This window comes from Acipenser ruthenus, unplaced genomic scaffold, assembly GCF_902713425.1.
Source record: "Acipenser ruthenus unplaced genomic scaffold, fAciRut3.2 maternal haplotype, whole genome shotgun sequence".
Lineage (NCBI taxonomy): Eukaryota > Metazoa > Chordata > Actinopteri > Acipenseriformes > Acipenseridae > Acipenser > Acipenser ruthenus.
The window spans coordinates 119,515-140,699 of record NW_026707855.1 but is presented as its reverse complement, the minus strand read 5'-3'; the positions used below and the strand labels follow the sequence as shown (position 1 = coordinate 140,699).

Here is a 21,185-nt window from a genome sequence, read left to right as displayed (position 1 = left end):
CAAATGAATGGAAGCTATAGTGCTGCTGACAGTAGTAATCTCCTGCATCTTCAGCCTGGACTCCACTGATGGTCAGCATGAAGTTTGTTCTTGACCTGCTGTCAGTGAATGGAGCTGGAGCTCCAGAGACTCGGCTATTCAGTGAAGAGAAGAGGAGTTTAGGAGCTCCTCCGGGTTTCTGCAGATACCAGGCTAGACTGCTGGTAGAACCAGAGCTACTGGATCTGCAGTTCAGAGTGACACTCCCTCCTATAGAGACAGACTCCACTGTGGGACTCTGAGTCAGGACAATCTGACCACTAGATTCTGAAAATAAAAACACAGAACATCAACCCACCGAGTCAACAGCCTCGTCCATTAACTGCATTCCACTGTGTGCTGAGGAAGCGCTGATATTAATAATAATTAATAATAATGAGGATATCTTACCATGAGCACAGAGTGCCAGTGTGCAGAGGAGGAGCCCCAGTGAATGCATGTTCTCTGTGTGTCTCAGTGACTGTGAAAGGGCTGAACTGTCAGCTTTAAAAACCCTGAGCAATGGAGCAGTGCAGTTATTCTAGCTGTTGTGTAGAGCAGTGAGGCAGGCACAGGTATGCAAAGCACCTTCCTTTATACAAATCCTGTCCCAGGCAGTTAGATGAGATCTGAGCCGTGAGCACCAGTGGAGCTTCATAGGGTTGGGCCACTTTTACTGTTTTCTTCTATTTTTACCCCAGTCAAAGTTCTCTGTATATCACTGCTGTCTAATCTGTGTGTCTGTCTGAACTGACAATAATGTTTGTGTTTGTGCCATTATTTCAATCCTATTGAGAATTAAAGGGTATGTAGTGCCCTACCCATAACCCTAGTGTTATACCTTCCCATGTGTTGCTGCTGCTGTACAAGTAATGGACCTGTCATTTTTCTTTTCATTGTTCTCATTTTGACAGCTTCTTACTCTTCTAAATGGAACATCTACTTCACTGTCTTTCACAGGCCTTTCCAAGATGTACCTTGAACTGCTACGAGTGTGTTTTCATGATTTCAATCATGCTAATATTTAACAAGCCAGGGAAAAAGGTAAAAAACTAATGTATTGATTTCTTTATTGATTGATTGATTGATGTGTGTGAAAGGGCGCACACAGTGACTGATCACACTCCATTGCCATGGCAATCCCAGCTCACTGAGAAACACATGGCTCTTGTATTTACATGTTGTTTTGAGAAAGATTGGAACAAACCAGCTTTCTTTCATTTTTAATGAGACTGAATTAGTGGGGAGTCTGTGATGTAGGGAATTCAAGTGAATATTATGAATGTGTTCAAAATATACATGACATGTGACAGTGATTTGAATGAAGAATTGTACATTTCAGTAAATACATTTTTATTTGTATTCACATTTCACCTATTATACACACACACATAATCAGTGATCAGAATATTCTCTCGTCTAAAACGGCATCAATGTCAATATCTTAACTGTCAAGAGGATGGATGCGGCCTCGCAAGATATGCTGATGCCGAAAAACTCTGTTAAAATCAGCATGAAAGAGAAGCAGCAACAGCTGCCGAGCCGTCTGGAAATGTGATTCTACGAATAGATTACACCCACTCAAAGGTATGGATACATTTTAAACAACAACTAAGCCTTGTGTTAGAACTATCTGACCTGGTGCAACTAGTGTCAATGTAGTAATATGTCAAATTAAAGTTAGTAAGACTTATGCTATAACTAAGCTAAGTATGAACTTACACAGAGCTGGTGCAACCCAGCCCAGGATTCATGGACATCTTCATATGAGAATCAGATATGAAAAACATGAGTTACATTTTTACAATTCTTGGAATAACTGAATGATGTTACAGAATAGAATAGATGGTATCATCACTACATTACTAGATGACCCTGTAGTCACAACAAAATCAGTTTGTTTAAATAGACCAATATTGAATCCATACCTCCATGTAACTGTGTGTTGTTATTGAGCTCAGTGTGTTTGTGTGCAGTTGAGCTCCTCCACAGGCCGGGTCCCGTTTCATTGCCTTCACCCTCAGCACCTGCAGTAGGTCCCAGATGCAGAAGTGCAGTCGCTGTGCAGTCCTGCTCAGGGAGGTTTTTGTATGGGTGTGTAGCACTGTGTGAACACCCAGCTACTGCTGGGGTAGTGTGCACTCTGACAGTAGTAATCTCCTGCATCTTCAGCCTGGACTCCACTGATGGTCAGAGTGAAGTCAGTCCCAGATCCACTGCCACTGAAACGAGTTGGGATCCCAGACTGAAGGGTACTTGCATAATAGATCAGGAGTTTGGGAGCTTCTCCAGGTTTCTGTTGGTACCAGGCTAGTACGTTGTTACTGTACACTGCGCTGTTGACTTTACAGCTCAGAGCGACTGTGTCTCCTGGGAGAACAGATTTCACTGCTGGAGTCTGAGTCACAGTATACTGTCCACTGGATTCTGTGAATAATAAATCATAACATAGACAATTATAGTACACAGTTGATTTAATGAACAAAAACACATTTCAAACTGTTTTTATTTTCCCCTGCTTTACTTTTTTAAAGTTATGTATGTATTAAGAATTGTCCCAGAAACAGATATTTCTTTAAACATGTTTTTCTAAATGATTCTTACCCTGAGTGCAGATGACAAGTGCCCAGATGAAGATGCTGATAAAAGTCATTGTTGTTGTGGATTCTGTTGCCATGAAGGGCAGCTCTCAATCATGAAGTGTTAAACTCACAGGGCTATAAACACTCCCAGAGCACTGAAGCATGTGCTGCCAATGCAAAGTGTCTTTTCTATGCAAATTGTCTTCCTTGGCACAGCAGCCACTTGTAGCCAAGCAGGTGGTGTAAACACAGGCTTGGTGCTGTGTGTTCTGACAGAGCGAGATTAGCAGTTTAGCACGAACACTCCCAGGACAGCAGGACTAGACAAAGAACAGCTTTAATAGGAGCATATGAGGAGAGCCAATCAGCCGAGCCCTTATTCCACTCAACACAGCTGGAATGGTGTCAAGTGTGGAGTGTGTGTTTAAAGCAGTACTCACACTGTGTGTTCAAACAGAGCAAGATTAGTAACTGCCCTGGTATTAACACTCCCAGGACAGTGGGACTATACAATAGAGCCCAGCTATTAAGAGTAGCATTGGAACCTGATTAGCACAGTCCTTAATGCACTCATTAAAGTGTAATGCAGCAGTACTGCTTATTAAACAGCAGCACCGTCATGATTGAAGTGCAGTGAAGTTCTCACTGGCTTCAGTAACGCTAGAAGACACTAAAGCCTGCTGTAGTAGAGATTGCCAGTCCTTGTTTGGTTCTGTGTTGAGTGGCTCTTGCGATGCTGTAGGTAGTTCATCCACAATGTCAACCAGTCCATCAGAAAGCCTTCAGGAATAGTAGAAGACACTGTGTCTGGAGTCCAAACTGTTCGTTCTAGTGTTACTGAAGAGCTCTCACTGGCACTGAGGGCAGCACTATGTTTTAGTGTCTGGAGCATTACCTTTATCTTTGCCCTCAGCAAGCAAGGCAAGAGTTAGCATCATGTCCGACACAACTGTGCAGCAAATGTATTTATCATGTATTTATTTATTTTCTTAGCAGATTCCCTTATCCAAATTGTTACAGAATATCACAATACTATTAAGTGCAATTTCAAAATGATTAAGTGCCATACAAAGGGCAAAATAAAAATGCAGTACAGATGCATTTCAAAGCAGTTGAACAATTAGACAAATGAAAGATACAGTGATTACAGTAGCATTTAAAGCAAATTCAAACAAGAATTGAGTTATTCAACACGTGCTGCTGTGGGGGACACTGCCACTATCAATCCACAAGAACAAGGCAGAGAAGCCCAGATAGAAATTTACATTGTGCTGTGTAACCATCGCCGACTCCGGGAAGGAGGACAGACACACTGTGGAAAACGTGAAAAGGCTCGAGAAAGGGCTCCCGAGTGGCGCATCCAGTAAAAGCCCTCGCGTAGAATGTAGGATGGCCCAATAGTCTGAAGTCCAGGCTATTAATTTGCTGACCGAGGACTGGAGCTGCCAAGGGGGCTGCGCACAATTGGCCGAGCGCTGCCTGGTGGGAGGGAGGGTTAGGTCGGCCAGGGTGTCCTCGGCTCACCGCGCACCAGCGACCCCCTGTGGTCTGGCCGGGCGCCTGCGGGCTTGCCTGTAAGCTGCCCAGGGCTGCGTTGTCCTCCGACGCTGTAGCTCTGGGTGGCTGCACGGTGAGTCTTATGTTCTTATGTTCTTATGTCTGCAGTGTGTAAAGAAGCGGGCGGCTAACGGCACACACTTCAGAGGACAGCGTGAGTTCATCTTCACCGCTCCCGAGTCAGAGCAGGAGCGGTGAGCTGAGCCTAAAAATAAATGGACTCTATTAAATTGGGGAGAAAAACAACAACAAACTAATTGGTTACTACTAAATATATATATAAAAAAAGAAGAGACTCGAGAATGACGTATATGAGAGATACAACATCACTGGGTTTTTGTTTTTTTAATATTGTACCAGTACACAAAATATTATACCGTTTGTAATCTGGAAATTTACTTCAGTTGTTTTTATATTTCATTTACTTATGAAATGAAGTATAAAAAATAATTAAATAAATTACCAGACCCCCCCTCCAACACACAAAAACACACACACACAACATATGCACACGCAGGCACGCAGGCATACGCACATACCAACACATGCACACACGAACACACACACACACACAAACACACATACGCACACACGCACACACACTCACTCACACACACACACACACTGACACACACACACTCACTGACACACACATACACACTGTAACAAACTGGAGGGGTACCCTGCGGGATACTCCTCTCCACGGCTTCCACCGACGAGCACAGACACGTAGAGATTGCAGGCAAGTAACTTTTATTTACAATATTCAAACACAAGAGACTCTTTAAATCACTGAATGCCCTGTACGGGACACTAACTGTCTCACTTCTTTGCCCCTCTCTATCTAGTATAGAATACCAAGTCCCTACAGGCCGGAGCCTGTAGAAGTCCGCTCCCGAGGAAGGGTCCGTGTAGACTCTCCCTGTGGTATGAGCTTGGTAATCCACGTAGTCCACCCGCTACCTCTGCTGGGGTAATCCTGCAACACGGGTAAGTATCCACGGACTCCTCGCTCGCTGCAGGCTCTCTGGCCCAGAGGTAAGAACCGCACCGACTCCCTCTGCTGGAGTCTCGCTGCAGCACAGGCAAGGACAGCGCCGACTCCCTCTGCTGGAGCCTCGCTGCAACACAGGAACAGGTAAGGACAGCGCCGACTCCCTCTGCTGGAATCTCGCTGTAACACAGGTAACAGGTAAGTACAGCGCCGACTCCCTCTGCTGGAATCTCGCTGTAACACAGGTAACAGGTAAGTACAGCGCCGACTCCCTCTGCTGGAATCTCGCTGTAACACAGGTCACAAGTACCGGGAAGACTCTTGGTTGGAGTATGTAATGGGGCCCTGAATAAGAGCTCCTGGATGAACACTCCTGTGCCCCGCCTCCTAAGCAAGACGTGCCCAACGGCGTTGATGACTGTATCCAGACTGTGGGGACGAACCCCGGCAGCCAGTGTCCTGGGTGGTTCCAGAGCACCCCTGTGTACAATGTGCTTATTTTCCTGTTACAATAAAACGTGTCCTGCAAACCAAACTGTTGTTTTCGTCCGCTTTCTTTTCCCTTTTATTTCTACCCGCTGCTCCTGCAGCGCGTACTCATACAGTCTCTTTTCAGGTCCTGGATACCTCACACAGACACACAGTCGGCCGCCGTGACGGTCCTCAACCGACACGGAAGCTGCGGAACTGTTTTACTTAATACTGACGAGCGGCGTCCACACAAACGTTTAAATAAAACAAATTATACTAGCAAAACAAAAGGCTACCTCACCAAGAGGGAAACCGCTCACAATTTACACAAAACAAAACTCTTGTTCACAAAACAAAACCCGTTCGCTTTACCTTGCGAAGTTTTAACAACACTCTCTGCTCTCTGGGTATTTCCTGCAGGACAATCCGGCGGTGCTCCCCACGATCACCCCCGTCCTGTCCTACCCTACTTCCTTATATACCCCAAGAACCCCGCCCTACCAATTAGTGCTCCGGTTCCTGGGTGCTGTTTGCTTCATTTTCTGTAGTAACGCCGCCACTCCTTAAAGGCGACGTTACTTCTTTCTTACAACACACTGACACACACACACACAAACACACACACACACTGACATACACACACACACATACACACACACACATACACATACACACACAAACACACACACACAGACACACAGACACACACACACTCACACACACACACTGACACACGCACGCACAAACACACACACACACAAATACCACACGCACGCACACACACGCACACACACATACACAGACCAACACACACAGACAGACACACACACCACACGCATACACACACACACAAGCACAAACCACATGCTCACACACACATACTCACTGACACACACACAAACACACACTCACTGACACACACACACATGCACACTCGTGGACACACACACATACTGACACACACACACACACTCCCTGACACACTCATAGACACACACACACATACACACACAAACACACACACAGACAGACACACACACTCACACACACACACACGCACACACACACGAACACACACACACACACACCACTCGCACACACACATGCACACATGCACACACACCACACACACACACACACTCACTGACACACACACACACAGACACACACGCACACACAAACACACACTCACACACACAAACACAAACCCACGCATGCACACACACACACACAGTCACACACACACACATACACACACACAAACACACACATTTAAAACAGCTCTGGTCCTGCTGGATTTACTTTGTTTCAAGTGAAAGCCTAAAGGAGTTTCATGTTAAGTTGAGGATCTGTTTCTATCCCTCAGGGGTGGAATCAAGGGGAAATGAATCCCAAGTGAAGAGATATTAGAGTTAGTCATTTTATTACAAACTAACCCCCCCTTGTGGTCACAGAGTGTAGTGCAGTCTGTGCTGCTGGGCTGTGGAATTACTCTCTCCCTCTTGTGGTCACAGAGTGTAGTGCAGTCTGTGCTGCTGGGCTGTGGAATTGCAACAGAAATCCCTTCCCATGCTGGTGGAATGACATGCTGTAACCTCTATGCTGACACACACTGATGTGAGTCTGCAGGAATAACTGGGGTGTGGGACAGACAGCTTACAGCAACTCTCAGAGAGGAGAGCAAGGGGAGAATCATTGTGTTTAAAATGCTGGCCTGCTAAAGGGACATTTTAACATTCTTTAATATTCACTGGCAGGGGTGGAAGCTGCAGATGTTGAGATATTAGAGTCAGTGTTTCCCAGCATGCATCACTGTGAGCAGCTCCTTCCTCCAGACACAGACCACACTGTAGTGTTTAGATGACTGGTAACAGGAGGCTGTCTGGTCCAGTGGTTAAAGAAAAGGGCTTGTAACCAGAAGGACCAAGGTTCAAATCCCACTTCAGCCAGTAAATCATTGTGTGACCCTGAGTAAGTCACTTATCCTCATTGTGCTCTGTCTTTTGGGTGAGATGTAGTTGTAAGTGAATATGCAGCTGATGCATAGTTCACACACTGTTGTCTCTGTAAGTCGCCTTGGATAAAGGTGTCTGCTAAATAAACAAATAATAAAAAATGGGAGAACTGGGCTGACTGGGGATGTAACTGCTGCCTATTTCAATTGTCTTATTACTATACTGTTATTACATTAATGACAGCAGTGGTGCTCTGGCTCCCTCTTGTGGTCAGTATTAATACCTGCATTGTGTCTCTCGGAGGTCACATTAATGAGTGCACTTTATTCACTTGAACACAGAGCAGCTCCTGTGTTAGCTGTCACTGAATCTCTTTATTCCATGATTTGCTGTATTGAGCTGGAGGCTCAGAGAGTGTTTCCTCTTTCCTATCAGCTGTGTGTTTTGTGTTTAAACCTCAGAGCACTCTGGATATTTACTGTCACCCTCCTCCCCTTTCCCAACTTGCTTTTTGCTCTTTCTTTTTGCATTAGGACTCTATAGAGTCCTTTTATGTAACTGTAACACCCACTAGGCAGTGCTTACACAGAATTGAAATACATAATCACATTTGGAGTCGGTCTGCGCCAGATTAGTGTGTAAGACACTGGACAAATAAAACAGTTACAGGTTATTTTATTCTGAAAGCAAATCAAGGATGGGATCAGAAACACAACCTCTTCCAATTATTATTATTATTATTATTATTATTATTATTATTATTATTATTATTATTATTATTATTATTATTTATTTCATTATTCATTTTAAGTGTTACAATACAAGTAATACAATAAGAGCAAGAAATACAATAACTTTTGTTCAAGCAAAGTACAAGTGTGACAAACCACAATTCAATAATACAGCAGATAATAGTGATAGTTACATCAGGATATGATTAAATAGTGATAGTTACATCAGGATATGATTAAATACAAAGTACTACAGGTTAAACACTTGGCAGATTACAGTATTCTGAAGTACAGGATTAAATACAGTAAAATAGGGGGCAGATAGAGCAAAATAAAGCACATTTACATAAAGGGTGATAGTGTCCCAGGATACACACAGAGGAGTTCTACAGGTGCTGTTTGAAGAGGTGAGTCTTAAGGAGGCGCCGGAATGTGGTCAGGGACTGGGCAGTCCTGACATCTGTAGGAAGGTCATTCCACCACTGTGGAGCAAGGGTGGAGAAGGAGCGGGCTCTGGAGGCAGGGGAGCGTAGCGGAGGTAGAGCTAGTCTTCTAGTGCAGGCGGAGTGGAGAGGTCAAGTGGGGGTGTAGGGAGAGATGAGGGTCTGGAGGTAGCTGGGTGCAGTCTGGTCAAGGCATCTGTAGGCTAGTACAAGAGTCTTGAAGTGAATGCGAGCGGTGATCGGGAGCCAGTGGAGCAAGCAGAGTAGTGGAGTAGCGTGGGCGAAGCGAGGCAGAGAGAACACCAGGCGGGCAGCAGAGTTCTGGATGAGCTTGAGCGGAAGGGTGGCGGACGCAGGGAGGCCAGCCAGGAGGGAGTTGCAGTAGTCTAGGCGGGAGAGTACCAGGGCCTGGACCAGGAGCTGGGTAGCATAGTTGGTGAGGAAGGGTCAGATTCTTCGTATGTTGCTCAGGAAGAATCGGCAAGTGCGTGCCAGAGTGGAGATGTGCTGGGAATAAGAGAGGCAGGGGTCCAGGGTGACTCCAAGGTTTTTAGCTGAGGAAGAGGGAGAGAGTGTGGTAGATCCCAGAGGAACAGAGATAGAGAGATCAGAGGAGGGGGAGGAGCAGGGAAAGAAAAGGAGGTCAGATTTAGAGAGGTTGAGTTTGAGGTGATGCAAGTGCATCCAGGAGCAAATAGCAGACAGATAGGTAGAGATACGGGAGGAGATTCTGGAGTCAGAGGTGGGGAAGGAGAGGAAAATCTGAGCATCATCAGCATAGAAATGGTATGAGAAACCATAGGATGCGATGAGGGGGCCCACGGAGCGGGTGTAGAGATTGAACAGGAGAGGACCCAAGACTGACCCTTGGGGGACTCCAGTTAAGAGAGGGTGAGGTGTGGAGGTTGCTCCACGCCAGGTTACCTGGTAAGTGCGGTTGGAGAGGTAGGAGGAGAACCAGGCCAGAGCAGTGCCAGAGATCCCCAGGTCAGCAAGAGATGAGAGTAGAATAGAGTGATCAACAGTGTCAAAGGCAGCAGAGAGGTCAAGGAGAATTAGGACAGAGGAGAGAGAGGCAGCTCGGGCACACTTAAGTGAGTTGGTGACAGACAGGAGGGCGGTTTTAGTGGAGTGAGCAAAGCGGAAGCCAGATTAAAAAATAATCTTTTATTTTATTGCAGATAAAAAGAAATGGAATGTTAGCAGCAGATTAATACACAGTAGGAAACGTTCAGCACCAGAAGCACACTAAAGTGCGTGGTGCAATAAATACCTGTGAAAAATGATTGATTTAACATTGCAATCATTACAAAAAAATACAAATATAAACAACGACCGCTCTGAAAACAACACACAACACAAAACACAGCAGTGCACGCAGGCAGGGGATGTAGGAGAGCTGCATGCATCATTTTCTGATGCAGATCAATCTGTAACCCCATTCAACATCATCTCCTGCTTTACCAGACAAGGAGCAGACAAAAGCCTCACAAGACTTGACTAGCTCCTTGCTTACAGTATATCACTCTGTTACCCCAGTCTGCTCATTGACTGACAATGTCCTGTATGGTTGACAATGAAGTCAGAATGGTTTCTTCCTCTTTCAATGCGATGCATTGGTTGTATCAGCCTGTGAAAGCATGCATTCCACACAGAGCTTCACACTGATAGTGCCAAGTCCTTGCACATACAGCAGCTTCCACAGCTAAACATCTGGCTGTGTTCCTGTCAATGCTACACTTTATAGCATTGAAACAAAACTGTTTAATTCACCATTATGATATTTCAAACATTCTACATTTATTTAAAAACAGAGACCAAAACTTCAAATAACAGATGTGTTCGAATCCAAAGAGCCGTCCTCAGTGTTTAAAAGAAACAAAGCAAACCCAGCCCTTAATATCGTTATTACCAATTAGTGAACATGATTAAACACAGGTTTGTTAAGCAGACAATTCATTATCACAGACATACACTTCATCAAGTAAAGTTTCCAATCAGATATCCCAACATCAATGATTGGCAATTAAGTTACAATTTGTAAACCAAACAAACCTTAATAGTTATTAATCAATTGATGAAGATGATTAGATACAGGTATTGTTAAACAGCCAGCTCATTACCACAAACATACACTTAATGAAGTGAAATTTACAATGAATTATCTAACCATCAACGATCTGCAAATTGAAACAAGAAACAAACCCCACCCTTAATATAGTTCTTTAAATTGCACAATGGTGAATTAACAATGTGTTTGTGTGCGTACTCCATGTTTTCACACTATCAACACTTTTCTGAGCATCAACGCACCAAATACAAATGAATGAAATGCTTGAACTTTCAGCGTGAGGTTTAAATTTTGTAGCATTACTGATACACTTTATAGAAATAGATTTTTATTCATATTTATTTCACTATATTTATTTATTTTATAGTTTCAATTAGAAATATATTAAATTGCTTTGAAGACATGTAAAGAAATAAAAAAAATAAATCTTGTATATTAATATTGAAATATGTTAAAAGCATAGATTGCTTTAAAACGCAATAGAAATATGTATGATTGTAATATGCTTTGTATGTATGTATGTATGCATGTATATATTTATTTATATCCTTTAAGAGGAGTTAAGTGACTGATTTAGTTTATTTTCAGTTTGTATTTAAGTATCAGAAAATTAAAAATATTCACTTTTATCTTTTCTTTACTATAGATAAATCAAGAATTATATTTTCATTTTCATTTGAAACTAAATTAGTAAATATAAATCCAATGACAGCCCTGCAGCCTCTGCAATGTATTAGAATACATGAATAATCAAGATATTTACCAGATTGATCTTGTCTTTTATTTTGAGCCCTTGTTATTGAGCTCAGTGTGTTTGTGTGCAGTTGAGCTCCTCCACAGGCCGTGTCCCGTTTCATTGCCTTCACCCTCAGCACCTGCAGTAGGTCCCAGCTGCAGCAGTGCAGTCGCTCTGCAGTCCTGCTGAGGGAGGTTTTTGTACGGGTGTGTAGCACTGTGTGAACACTCTGCTACTGCTGGGGTAGTGGTAACTCTGACAGTAGTAATCTCCTGCATCTTCAGCCTGGACTCCACTGATGGTCAGAGTGAAGTCAGTCCCAGATCCACTGCCACTGAAACGAGTTGGGATCCCAGACTGAAGGGTACTTGCGAAGTAGATCAGGAGTTTGGGAGCTTCTCCAGGTTTCTGTTGGTACCAGGCTAGCCAGTGGCCATTTCCATCACTGTACACTGCACTGCTGACTTTACAGCTCAGAGCGACTGTGTCTCCTGGGAGAACAGATTTCACAACTGGATTCTGAGTCACAGTATACTGTCCACTGGATTCTGAAAATAATAAATAATAATATAGAAAATTATAATAATAAGCAAGTAAATTGAATTATAAAAAACACATATTAAATGTCAAGCGTTTTCATTCACTCCTATTGTATTTGAACATATATACTGTATATTAAGAAATATCCCATAAATAGATTTTTTTTAAAACATGTTTTTTGATATGGTTCTTACCCTGAGTGCAGATGACAAGTGCCCAGATGAAGATGCTGATAAAAGTCATTGTTGTTGTGGATTCTGTTGCCATGAAGGGCAGCGCTCAATCATGAAGTGTTAAACTCACAGGGCTATAAACACTCCCAGAGCACTGAAGCATGTGCTGCCAATGCAAAGTGTCTTTTCTATGCAAATTGTCTTCCTTGGCACAGCAGCCACTTGTAGCCCAGCAGTGCTCTTAAGTTTACACTCTTCTAACTGATGCAGTTTATTTGCCACTCTGAAAAAAATAGCTTATAGTTTTGTTTGTGTTAAGTTTGTACAAACACAGCTATTTCACTCTCTTCTCCCTTCTCTCAAACAATTCATCTTAGCCACAGCTGATAATATGTAGCTTTGTTACACAGTATAAATAATTATGAATTGTAAAATATTAAAATCAGACCTGCAGGTTAACAGATCCATCATAAACTTTGTGAAATCAAATCCATTCAAGAAGCAAACATTTTGATTTTGCACATTGCTAATGTTGAGTGAAAAGTTTCCAGTTTCCAGTTACCAGTCTCTGAGGACCCCAGGTTAAGAACCACTGCTCTGGATTAAAGAGCATCATTTTATTACTCTCTCTCTCCCTCTTGTGGTCACAAGGGTGTAGTGCAGTCTGTTCTGAAAAAAAAATCTCTTACCATAAGACGCTCAGCTGTCTCAACATGTGAATATTTTAAATAAAGATCATGAAAAAATTCTCTAAAAGATATATTGAATACAACATTTTAATTGGCTGAATCAGCCCTCCTTTTTCCTTTATCTACATTACAGTTGGAAAATGCTTCCAGTACCTGCAACAGAAAGAATGCGTGCATATCATGCAAGGATGTGAGAAGAGAAAAGAGTAGGGATGAAACAGCGGAACAGAGAGCAGCAGAAAGCATGCAAGTGGAGTATAGGGAGGAAGAAAAGGGAAGCAGAAAAGAGCAAAGAAACAATGAGAAAGTATAGGAGAAATCTTTCAAAATGACATGAACCAGATCCACAACTTAATGAGAATCATTTGACAAACTCACTGTCAAAAGTTCTCTTTTCAGCTCAGTCACTAGGGAAGGCAGTAAGTGGAGTAAACCGGGCACTTCCAAAGAGCCCCAGGAAGAAAAGTGTCGTGGGAAAGAAACTGGCAACTCAGTTTGGTTTGGCTCTGGTAGATAAGCACGCTTCCACACAAAGAGCTGAAGTTAGTGAAACAGAATGTCAGGTTTGTGCATTCTATGAGATTGATTGTGTGTCCCGTCAGCTGCCTGGATGAAAAGACTGCATCACTATCAGAAGAGAGGATGCACAAAAAAAAGAATGCACAAAAAAGTGCTCCTGATGACGGATCTTGAAGCTCACCGCCTCTTCAAGAATGAATATCCTGATGCAAAAATCAGAACATCAAAAAAAGTCTGCAGCATTGCGCCCTGTGCACGTTCAACCTGTCTGTCTGTCGTTACCATGAGAATACAGAGATGCTACTAGATGGTTTGAAAAAGGTTTGTCAAAATATCCCCAATGGAAATCTCATGGTCATTGGGTCACTTTGCAACTGGCAGATGAAATGCTGCCTTGGCCAGTGTGACACATGCCAAGACCTTGCTAGTTCTATCAATCAGGTAATACAAGGCAATGATAATGAAGATACAATTGTACACTACTACCAATAGATGGCTAACAATAAAAAGGAACTGCTTGAGTCAACATTACACGATGCCAAGGAGGAGCTCAAACCCAGCGCACCATTCTGCGGCGCCACAGTTTTATTGCCAAGGTGCAACTTCACCAAATCAAGACACTGAAGATGAATTGAAATGAATGTGAAGCTATACTTCAGGAAGATTTCTCAGAACACTTCCCTATAAAGCAGCAAGCTGAAATAATGTGAGCTCCCTGGATCACAGAAGGAGTGCCTCTGTTTCCAGCAGTTCTCACAGCTCAGTCTGTTAGTACTTCTTATGTTGTGCTCAGTGATGAACGGCAACATGACACATTTGCAGTTGTTTGCTACAATCAGGATATTCTTGATGAAGCCTCAACTTCAGCCAACATCTCTAACTTGCATTTCTTTTCTGATGGTGCTGCGAGCCAATTTAAAAACAGATTCATCTTGTGCACCCTTACCATGCCGAGCAATGTACACAGTAGTCTGCATCGAGCTGATTGGAGCTTTTTTGCCACAGCACACGGCAAAGGGCCAGTTGCTGGAGTTGCAGGTAAAGTAAAGCGTGCAGTTTGGAGGCACATTCTGCAAAAGCATGCTGTTGTCAACACAGCAGAAGAATTTGCTAAGGTGGCAAAAGAAGCATGCCCAAATGTGAGCATCATTTATATTACAAAGCATGTGGTAAAGAAGGCACAAGATGAATGGGCAAACAGGTGGGAACAGAACTGCACAGAAGGTCCATTTGTGGAAGAAATTCAGCCTGACTGGAAAGCGGTCAGTGTGTTTGGCATTGTGGATCAAGCAACAGCTATGATAAAGTATCCATTCAAAAGCATTGAATTGTCAGTAAATGAGTACTGCATTGTTATGTATGAAGGCAAGTGTTCCCCTGGCATAGCTGAAGAAACCATACGGGCCCTGCCAGAGGAGCTCCTCAGTGCAAAGGGGGCTGTAAGTGGCCGACACAAAAGGATGTAACGTGGTGCCTTGCTTCATCTGTTCTCAAAAGGATTGATGCTCCAGTACCTGTGAATCCCCGGGGAGTACATGCCTTTCAAGAAAACATTACAAACTCTGCAGACACTTCACTGTGTGAGCGCTTCACTGTGTTCACATCCATGCATTTTTCACAGTGGTTATGTCAGTTACAAGACCTGGTTATGTCAGACACGTCATGTTTGGGGTTCTAGTAGAGGGTAGAATAGAAGTGGTGTCAATTGTTTCCTTACATTTGAGGACCAGACACTGTTCATTATTTTGTGCAGCTCAACATGTATAATTGCCTCTTTATTTCAGAAGGACTTTAATGAATTTGAAGACTTGTTTTGTTAATGTTAATTTTATGTTACATCAGTTACCAAATAAAATGTCTCTGTTTTAATAAAATGATTTACTGATTATTTCTAATTTCATATTTACTTGAATATATGCACACTAGGATTATCCATGGGTAAAGTAGTTTGGCCAATCTCAGTTTAGGTCGTACTGTTTGAGACCAAGAAACATACATTTTCTGCTCTAAGTTTTGTCAGTTACACTTTGCCCATCTAAGCCACGGTGCCCCGCGTCACTTCAAACCTGCGGCAGAGGCTTTCAACATGGTAATGTATTTCCCATACCATGCACCACTCCAAAATGAACTACTGGACATTTCTGCAAATGAAACAAAACATGCATTTCTCACCTCAGACATGGAAATCTGCATTCATTTCACTTGTTCGATCGCACGCTTCAGTTCCACAAACATTAATGGCAAATTCACTTGATTTTTTTTTTAAAAAAGGTAAAACCTCAGGTCCCACACAGATTTGAACTGTGATCGCTGGATTCAGAGTTCAGAGTGCTAACCAGTACACCATGGAACCGAAGGTGAAGGGTCAGTCACTCCCCCTCCTCAAGGTATCAAATGTCTCAACTGACGACCCTTCGAGCGCCAGCCTTAACCATGTCTCATTGCACACAACTGTCAACATTTCAACATCTTTTACCGATAAACATGGCATGTTGGAAGTTTGCCAGAATCTCAGACATGTAAAATGTCATACCTTATTAATTCTGTATTGATGGTACAAACATTTGATGGGTGCAGGTTTGTTGTCAAAATCAGAGCACTGTTGGTGTTTCGTTATGTCTGTGTTTTAATTTGGAAGCCTCATGTTTGTGCTTGTGCTGTGTCTGTGTAAACGTGTGTGCATACGAATGAACTGGAAACAATGTCATGTTTTCTTGTTTGAAATGAGCTTGCCAAAAAGAGGCAGCTTTATTTCCCACCATGCTGCATTTACCAGTGTACTTATTTCCACACATCTCGATGTTGTGGATAACTATTCAACACTAGTTGGTGTGGTCCTTGCTTTGTTTAACAAAAGCTCTATTTCATAATCCCATGATTAGTACTCACTTTAACTTAAGAAAAGCCTTCAGTAGGCCTACACAGTTCTGGTATAATAACCAGAATGGAGGGGCTGGAGGAGAGAGGGTGTTGGTGGCTGTCTGCGATGTTAGTGGTGCTCTGGCTCCCTCGTGTGGTCAGTATTAATACCTGCATTGTGTCTCTCGGAGGTCACATTAATGAGTGCACTTTATTCACTTGAACACAGAGCAGCTCCTGTGTTAGCTGTCACTGAATCTCTTTATTCCATGATTTGCTGTATTGAGCTGGAGGCTCAGAGAGTGTTTCCTCTTTCCTATCAGCTGTGTGTTTTGTGTTTAAACTTCAGAGCACTCTGGATATTTACTGACACCCTCCTCCCCTTTCCCAACTTGCTTTTTGCTCTTTCTTTTTGCATTAGGACTCTATAGAGTCCTTTTATGTAACTGTAACACCCGCTAGGCAGGGCTTACGCAGAATTGAAATACATAATCACATTTGGAGTCGGTCTGCGCCAGATTAGTGTGTAAGACACTGGACAAATAAAACAGTTACAGGTTATTTTATTCTGAAAGCAAATCAAGGATGGGATCAGAAACACAGCCTCTTCCAATTAAAAAATAATCTTTTATTTTATTGCAGATAAAAAGAAGTGGAATGTTAGCAGCAGATTAATACACAGCAGTAAACATTCAGCACCAGAAGCATACTAAAGTGCGCGGTGCAATAAATACCTGTGAAAAATGATTGATTTAACATTGCAATCATTACAAATAAATACAAATATAAACAACGACCGCTCTGAAAACAACACACAACACAAAACACAGCAGTGCATGCAGGCAGGGGATGTGGGAGAGCTGCATGCATAATTTTCTGCTGCAGATCAATCTGTAACCCCATTCAACATCATCTCCTGCTTTACCAGACAAGGAGCAGACAAAAGCCTCACAAGACTTGACTAGCTCCTTGCTTACAGTATATCACTCTGTTACCCCAGTCTGCTCGTTGACTGACAATGTCCTGTATGGTTGACAATGAAGTCAGAATGGTTTCTTCCTCTTTCAATGCGATGCATTGGTTGTATCAGCCTGTGAAAGCATGCATTCCACACAGAGCTTCACACTGATAGTGCCAAGTCCTTGCACATACAGCAGCTTCCATAGCTAAACATCTGGGTGTGTTCCTGTCAATGCTATACTTTATAGCAGGAAAACAAAACTGGTTAATTCACCATTGTGATATTTCAACCATTCAACATTTATTTAAAAACAGAGACCAAAACTTCAAACAACAGACGTGTTTCATTATCACAGACATACAGTTCATCAAGTAAAGTTTTCAATCAGATATCCCATCATCAATGATTGGCAAATAAGTTACAATTTGTAACCCAAACAAACCTTAATAGTTATTAATCAATTGATGAAGATGAATAGATACAGGTATTGTTAAACAGCCAGCTCATTACCACAAACATACACTTGATGAAGTGAAATTTACAATGAATTATCTAACCATCAACGATCTGCAAATTGAAACAAGAAACAAACCCCACCCTTAATATAGTTCTTTAAATTGCACAATGGTGAATTAACAATGTGTTTGTGTGTGTACTCCATGTTTTCACACTATCAACACTTTTCTGAGCATCAACGCACCAAATACAAATGAATGAAATGCTTGAACTTTCAGCGTGAGGTTTAAATTTTGTAGCATTACTGATACACTTTATAGAAATAGATTTTTATTCATATTTATTTCACTATATTTATTTATTTTATCGTTTCAATTAGAAAAATATTAAATTGCTTTGATGATATGTAAAGAAATAAAAACAAATCTTGTATATTAATATTGAAATATGTTAATATGTGTTTTAAATCATAGATTGTTTAAAACTTGTAACGCAATAGAAATATGTTGGATTGTAATATGCTATGTATGTATGTATGAATGCATGTATATATTTATTTATTTCCTTTAAGAGGAGTAAAGTGTCTGATTAAGTTTATTTTCAGTTTGTATTTAAGTATCAGAAAATTAACAATGTTCACCTTTATCTTTTCCTCACTAGAAATAAATTAAGAATAATATTTTCATTTTCATTTGAAACTAAATTAGTAAATATAAATCCAATGACAGCCCTTCAGCCTCTGCAATGTATTAGAATACATGAATAATCAAGATATTTACCAGATTGATCTTGTCTTTTATTTTGAGCCCTTGTTATTGAGCTCAGCATGTTTGTGTGCAGTTGAGCTCCTCCACAGGCCGTGTCACGTTTCATTGCCTTCACCCTCAGCACCTGCAGTAGGTCCAAGCTGCAGCAGTGCAGTCGCTGTGCAGTCCTGCTGAGGAGGTTTTTGTATGGGTGTGTAGCACTGTGTGAACACTCTGCTACTGCCGGGGTAGTGGAAACTCTGACAGTAGTAATATCCTGCATCTTCAGCCTGGACTCCACTGATGGTCAGAGTGAAGTCAGTCCCAGATCCACTGCCACTGAAACGAGTTGGGATCCCAGACTGAAGGGTACTTGCGAAGTTGATCAGGAGTTTGGGAGCTTCTCCAGGTTTCTGTTGGTACCAGGCTAGCCAGTGGCCATTGCTATCACTGTACACTGCACTGCTGACTTTACAGCTCAGAGCGACTGTGTCTCCTGGGAGAACAGATTTCACTGCTGGATTCTGAGTCACAGTATACTGTCCACTGGATTCTGAAAATAATAAATAATAATATAGAAAATTATAATAATAAGCAAGTAAATTGAATTATAAAAAACACATATTAAATGTCAAGCGTTTTCATTCACTCCTATTGTATTTGAACACATATACTGTATATTAAGAAATATCCCATAAATAGATTTTTTTTAAAACATGTTTTTTGATATGGTTCTTACCCTGAGTGCAGATGACAAGTGCCCAGATGAAGATGCTGATAAAAGTCATTGTTGTTGTGGATTCTGTTGCCATGAAGGGCAGCGCTCAATCATGAAGTGTTAAACTCACAGGGCTATAAACACTCCCAGAGCACTGAAGCATGTGCTGCCAATGCAAAGTGTCTTTTCTATGCAAATTGTCTTCCTTGGCACAGCAGCCACTTCTAGCCAAGCAGTGCTCTTAAGTTTACACTCTTCTAACTGATGCAGTTTATTTGCCACTCTGAAAAAATAGCTTATAGTTTTGTTTGTGTTAAGTTTGTACAAACACAGCTATTTCACTCTCTTCTCCCTTCTCTCAAACAATTCATCTTAGCCACAGCTGATAATATGTAGCTTTGTTACACAGTATAAATAATTATGAATTGTAAAATATTAAAATCAGTCCTGCAGGTTAACAGATCCATCATAAACTTTGTGAAATCAAATCCATTCAAGAAGCAAACATTTTGATTTTGCACATTGCTAATGTTGAGTGAAAAGTTTCCAGTTTTTTTCCTGAGGACCCCCTGGACTGTCTCTGAGGACCCCAGGTTAAGAACCACTGCTCTGGATTAAAGAGCATCATTTTATTACTCTCTCTCTCCCTCTTGTGGTCACAAGGGTGTAGTGCAGTCTGTTCTGAAAAAAAAAATCTCTTACCATAAGACGCTCAGCTGTCTCAACATGTGAATATTTTAAATAAAGATCATGAAAAAATTCTCTAAAAGATATATTGAATACAACATTTTAATTGGCTGAATCAGCCCTCCTTTTTCCTTTATCTACATTACAGTTGGAAAATGCTTCCAGTACCTGCAACAGAAAGAATGCGTGCATATCATGCAAGGATGTGAGAAGAGAAAAGAGTAGGGATGAAACAGAGGAACAGAGAGCAGCAGAAAGCATGCAAGTGGAGTATAGGGAGGAAGAAAAGGGAAGCAGAAAAGAGCAAAGAAACAATGAGAAAGTATAGGAGAAATCTTTCAAAATGACATGAACCAGATCCACAACTTAATGAGAATCATTTGACAAACTCACTGTCAAAAGTTCTCTTTTCAGCTCAGTCACTAGGGAAGGCAGTAAGTGGAGTAAACCGGGCACTTCCAAAGAGCCCCAGGAAGAAAAGTGTCGTGGGAAAGAAACTGGCAACTCAGTTTGGTTTGGCTCTGGTAGATAAGCACGCTTCCACACAAAGAGCTGAAGTTAGTGAAACAGAATGTCAGGTTTGTGCATTCTATGAGATTGATTGTGTGTCCCGTCAGCTGCCTGGATGAAAAGACTGCATCACTATCAGAAGAGAGGATGCACAAAAAAAAGAATGCACAAAAAAGTGCTCCTGATGACGGATCTTGAAGCTCACCGCCTCTTCAAGAATGAATATCCTGATGCAAAAATCAGAACATCAAAAAAAGTCTGCAGCATTGCGCCCTGTGCACGTTCAACCTGTCTGTCTGTCGTTACCATGAGAATACAGAGATGCTACTAGATGGTTTGAAAAAGGTTTGTCAAAATATCCCCAATGGAAATCTCATGGTCATTGGGTCACTTTGCAACTGGCAGATGAAATGCTGCCTTGGCCAGTGTGACACATGCCAAGACCTTGCTAGTTCTATCAATCAGGTAATACAAGGCAATGATAATGAAGATACAATTGTACACTACTACCAATAGATGGCTAACAATAAAAAGGAACTGCTTGAGTCAACATTACACGATGCCAAGGAGGAGCTCAAACCCAGCGCACCATTCTGCGGCGCCACAGTTTTATTGCCAAGGTGCAACTTCACCAAATCAAGACACTGAAGATGAATTGAAATGAATGTGAAGCTATACTTCAGGAAGATTTCTCAGAACACTTCCCTATAAAGCAGCAAGCTGAAATAATGTGAGCTCCCTGGATCACAGAAGGAGTGCCTCTGTTTCC

At 41.9% G+C, this 21,185-nt stretch overlaps 2 gene segments (V, D, J or C); both read right to left on the bottom strand.

The window, feature by feature from the left end:
- Positions 1-2,131: 2,131 nt before the first annotated feature.
- LOC131728441 (Ig kappa chain V region K29-213-like) lies at positions 2,132-2,711 on the bottom strand (the record flags this gene model as incomplete). The annotated part of the segment is given in 2 exon segments: positions 2,132-2,445; positions 2,623-2,711. Coding segments are annotated over 2 exon segments (387 nt in total), but the record flags the coding sequence as incomplete, so codon positions are not given.
- An 8,836-nt stretch (positions 2,712-11,547) lies between these two features.
- LOC131728442 (immunoglobulin kappa variable 3-15-like) lies at positions 11,548-12,463 on the bottom strand. The segment is given in 2 exon segments: positions 11,548-12,106; positions 12,293-12,463. Coding segments are annotated over 2 exon segments (489 nt in total).
- Positions 12,464-21,185: the final 8,722 nt, after the last annotated feature.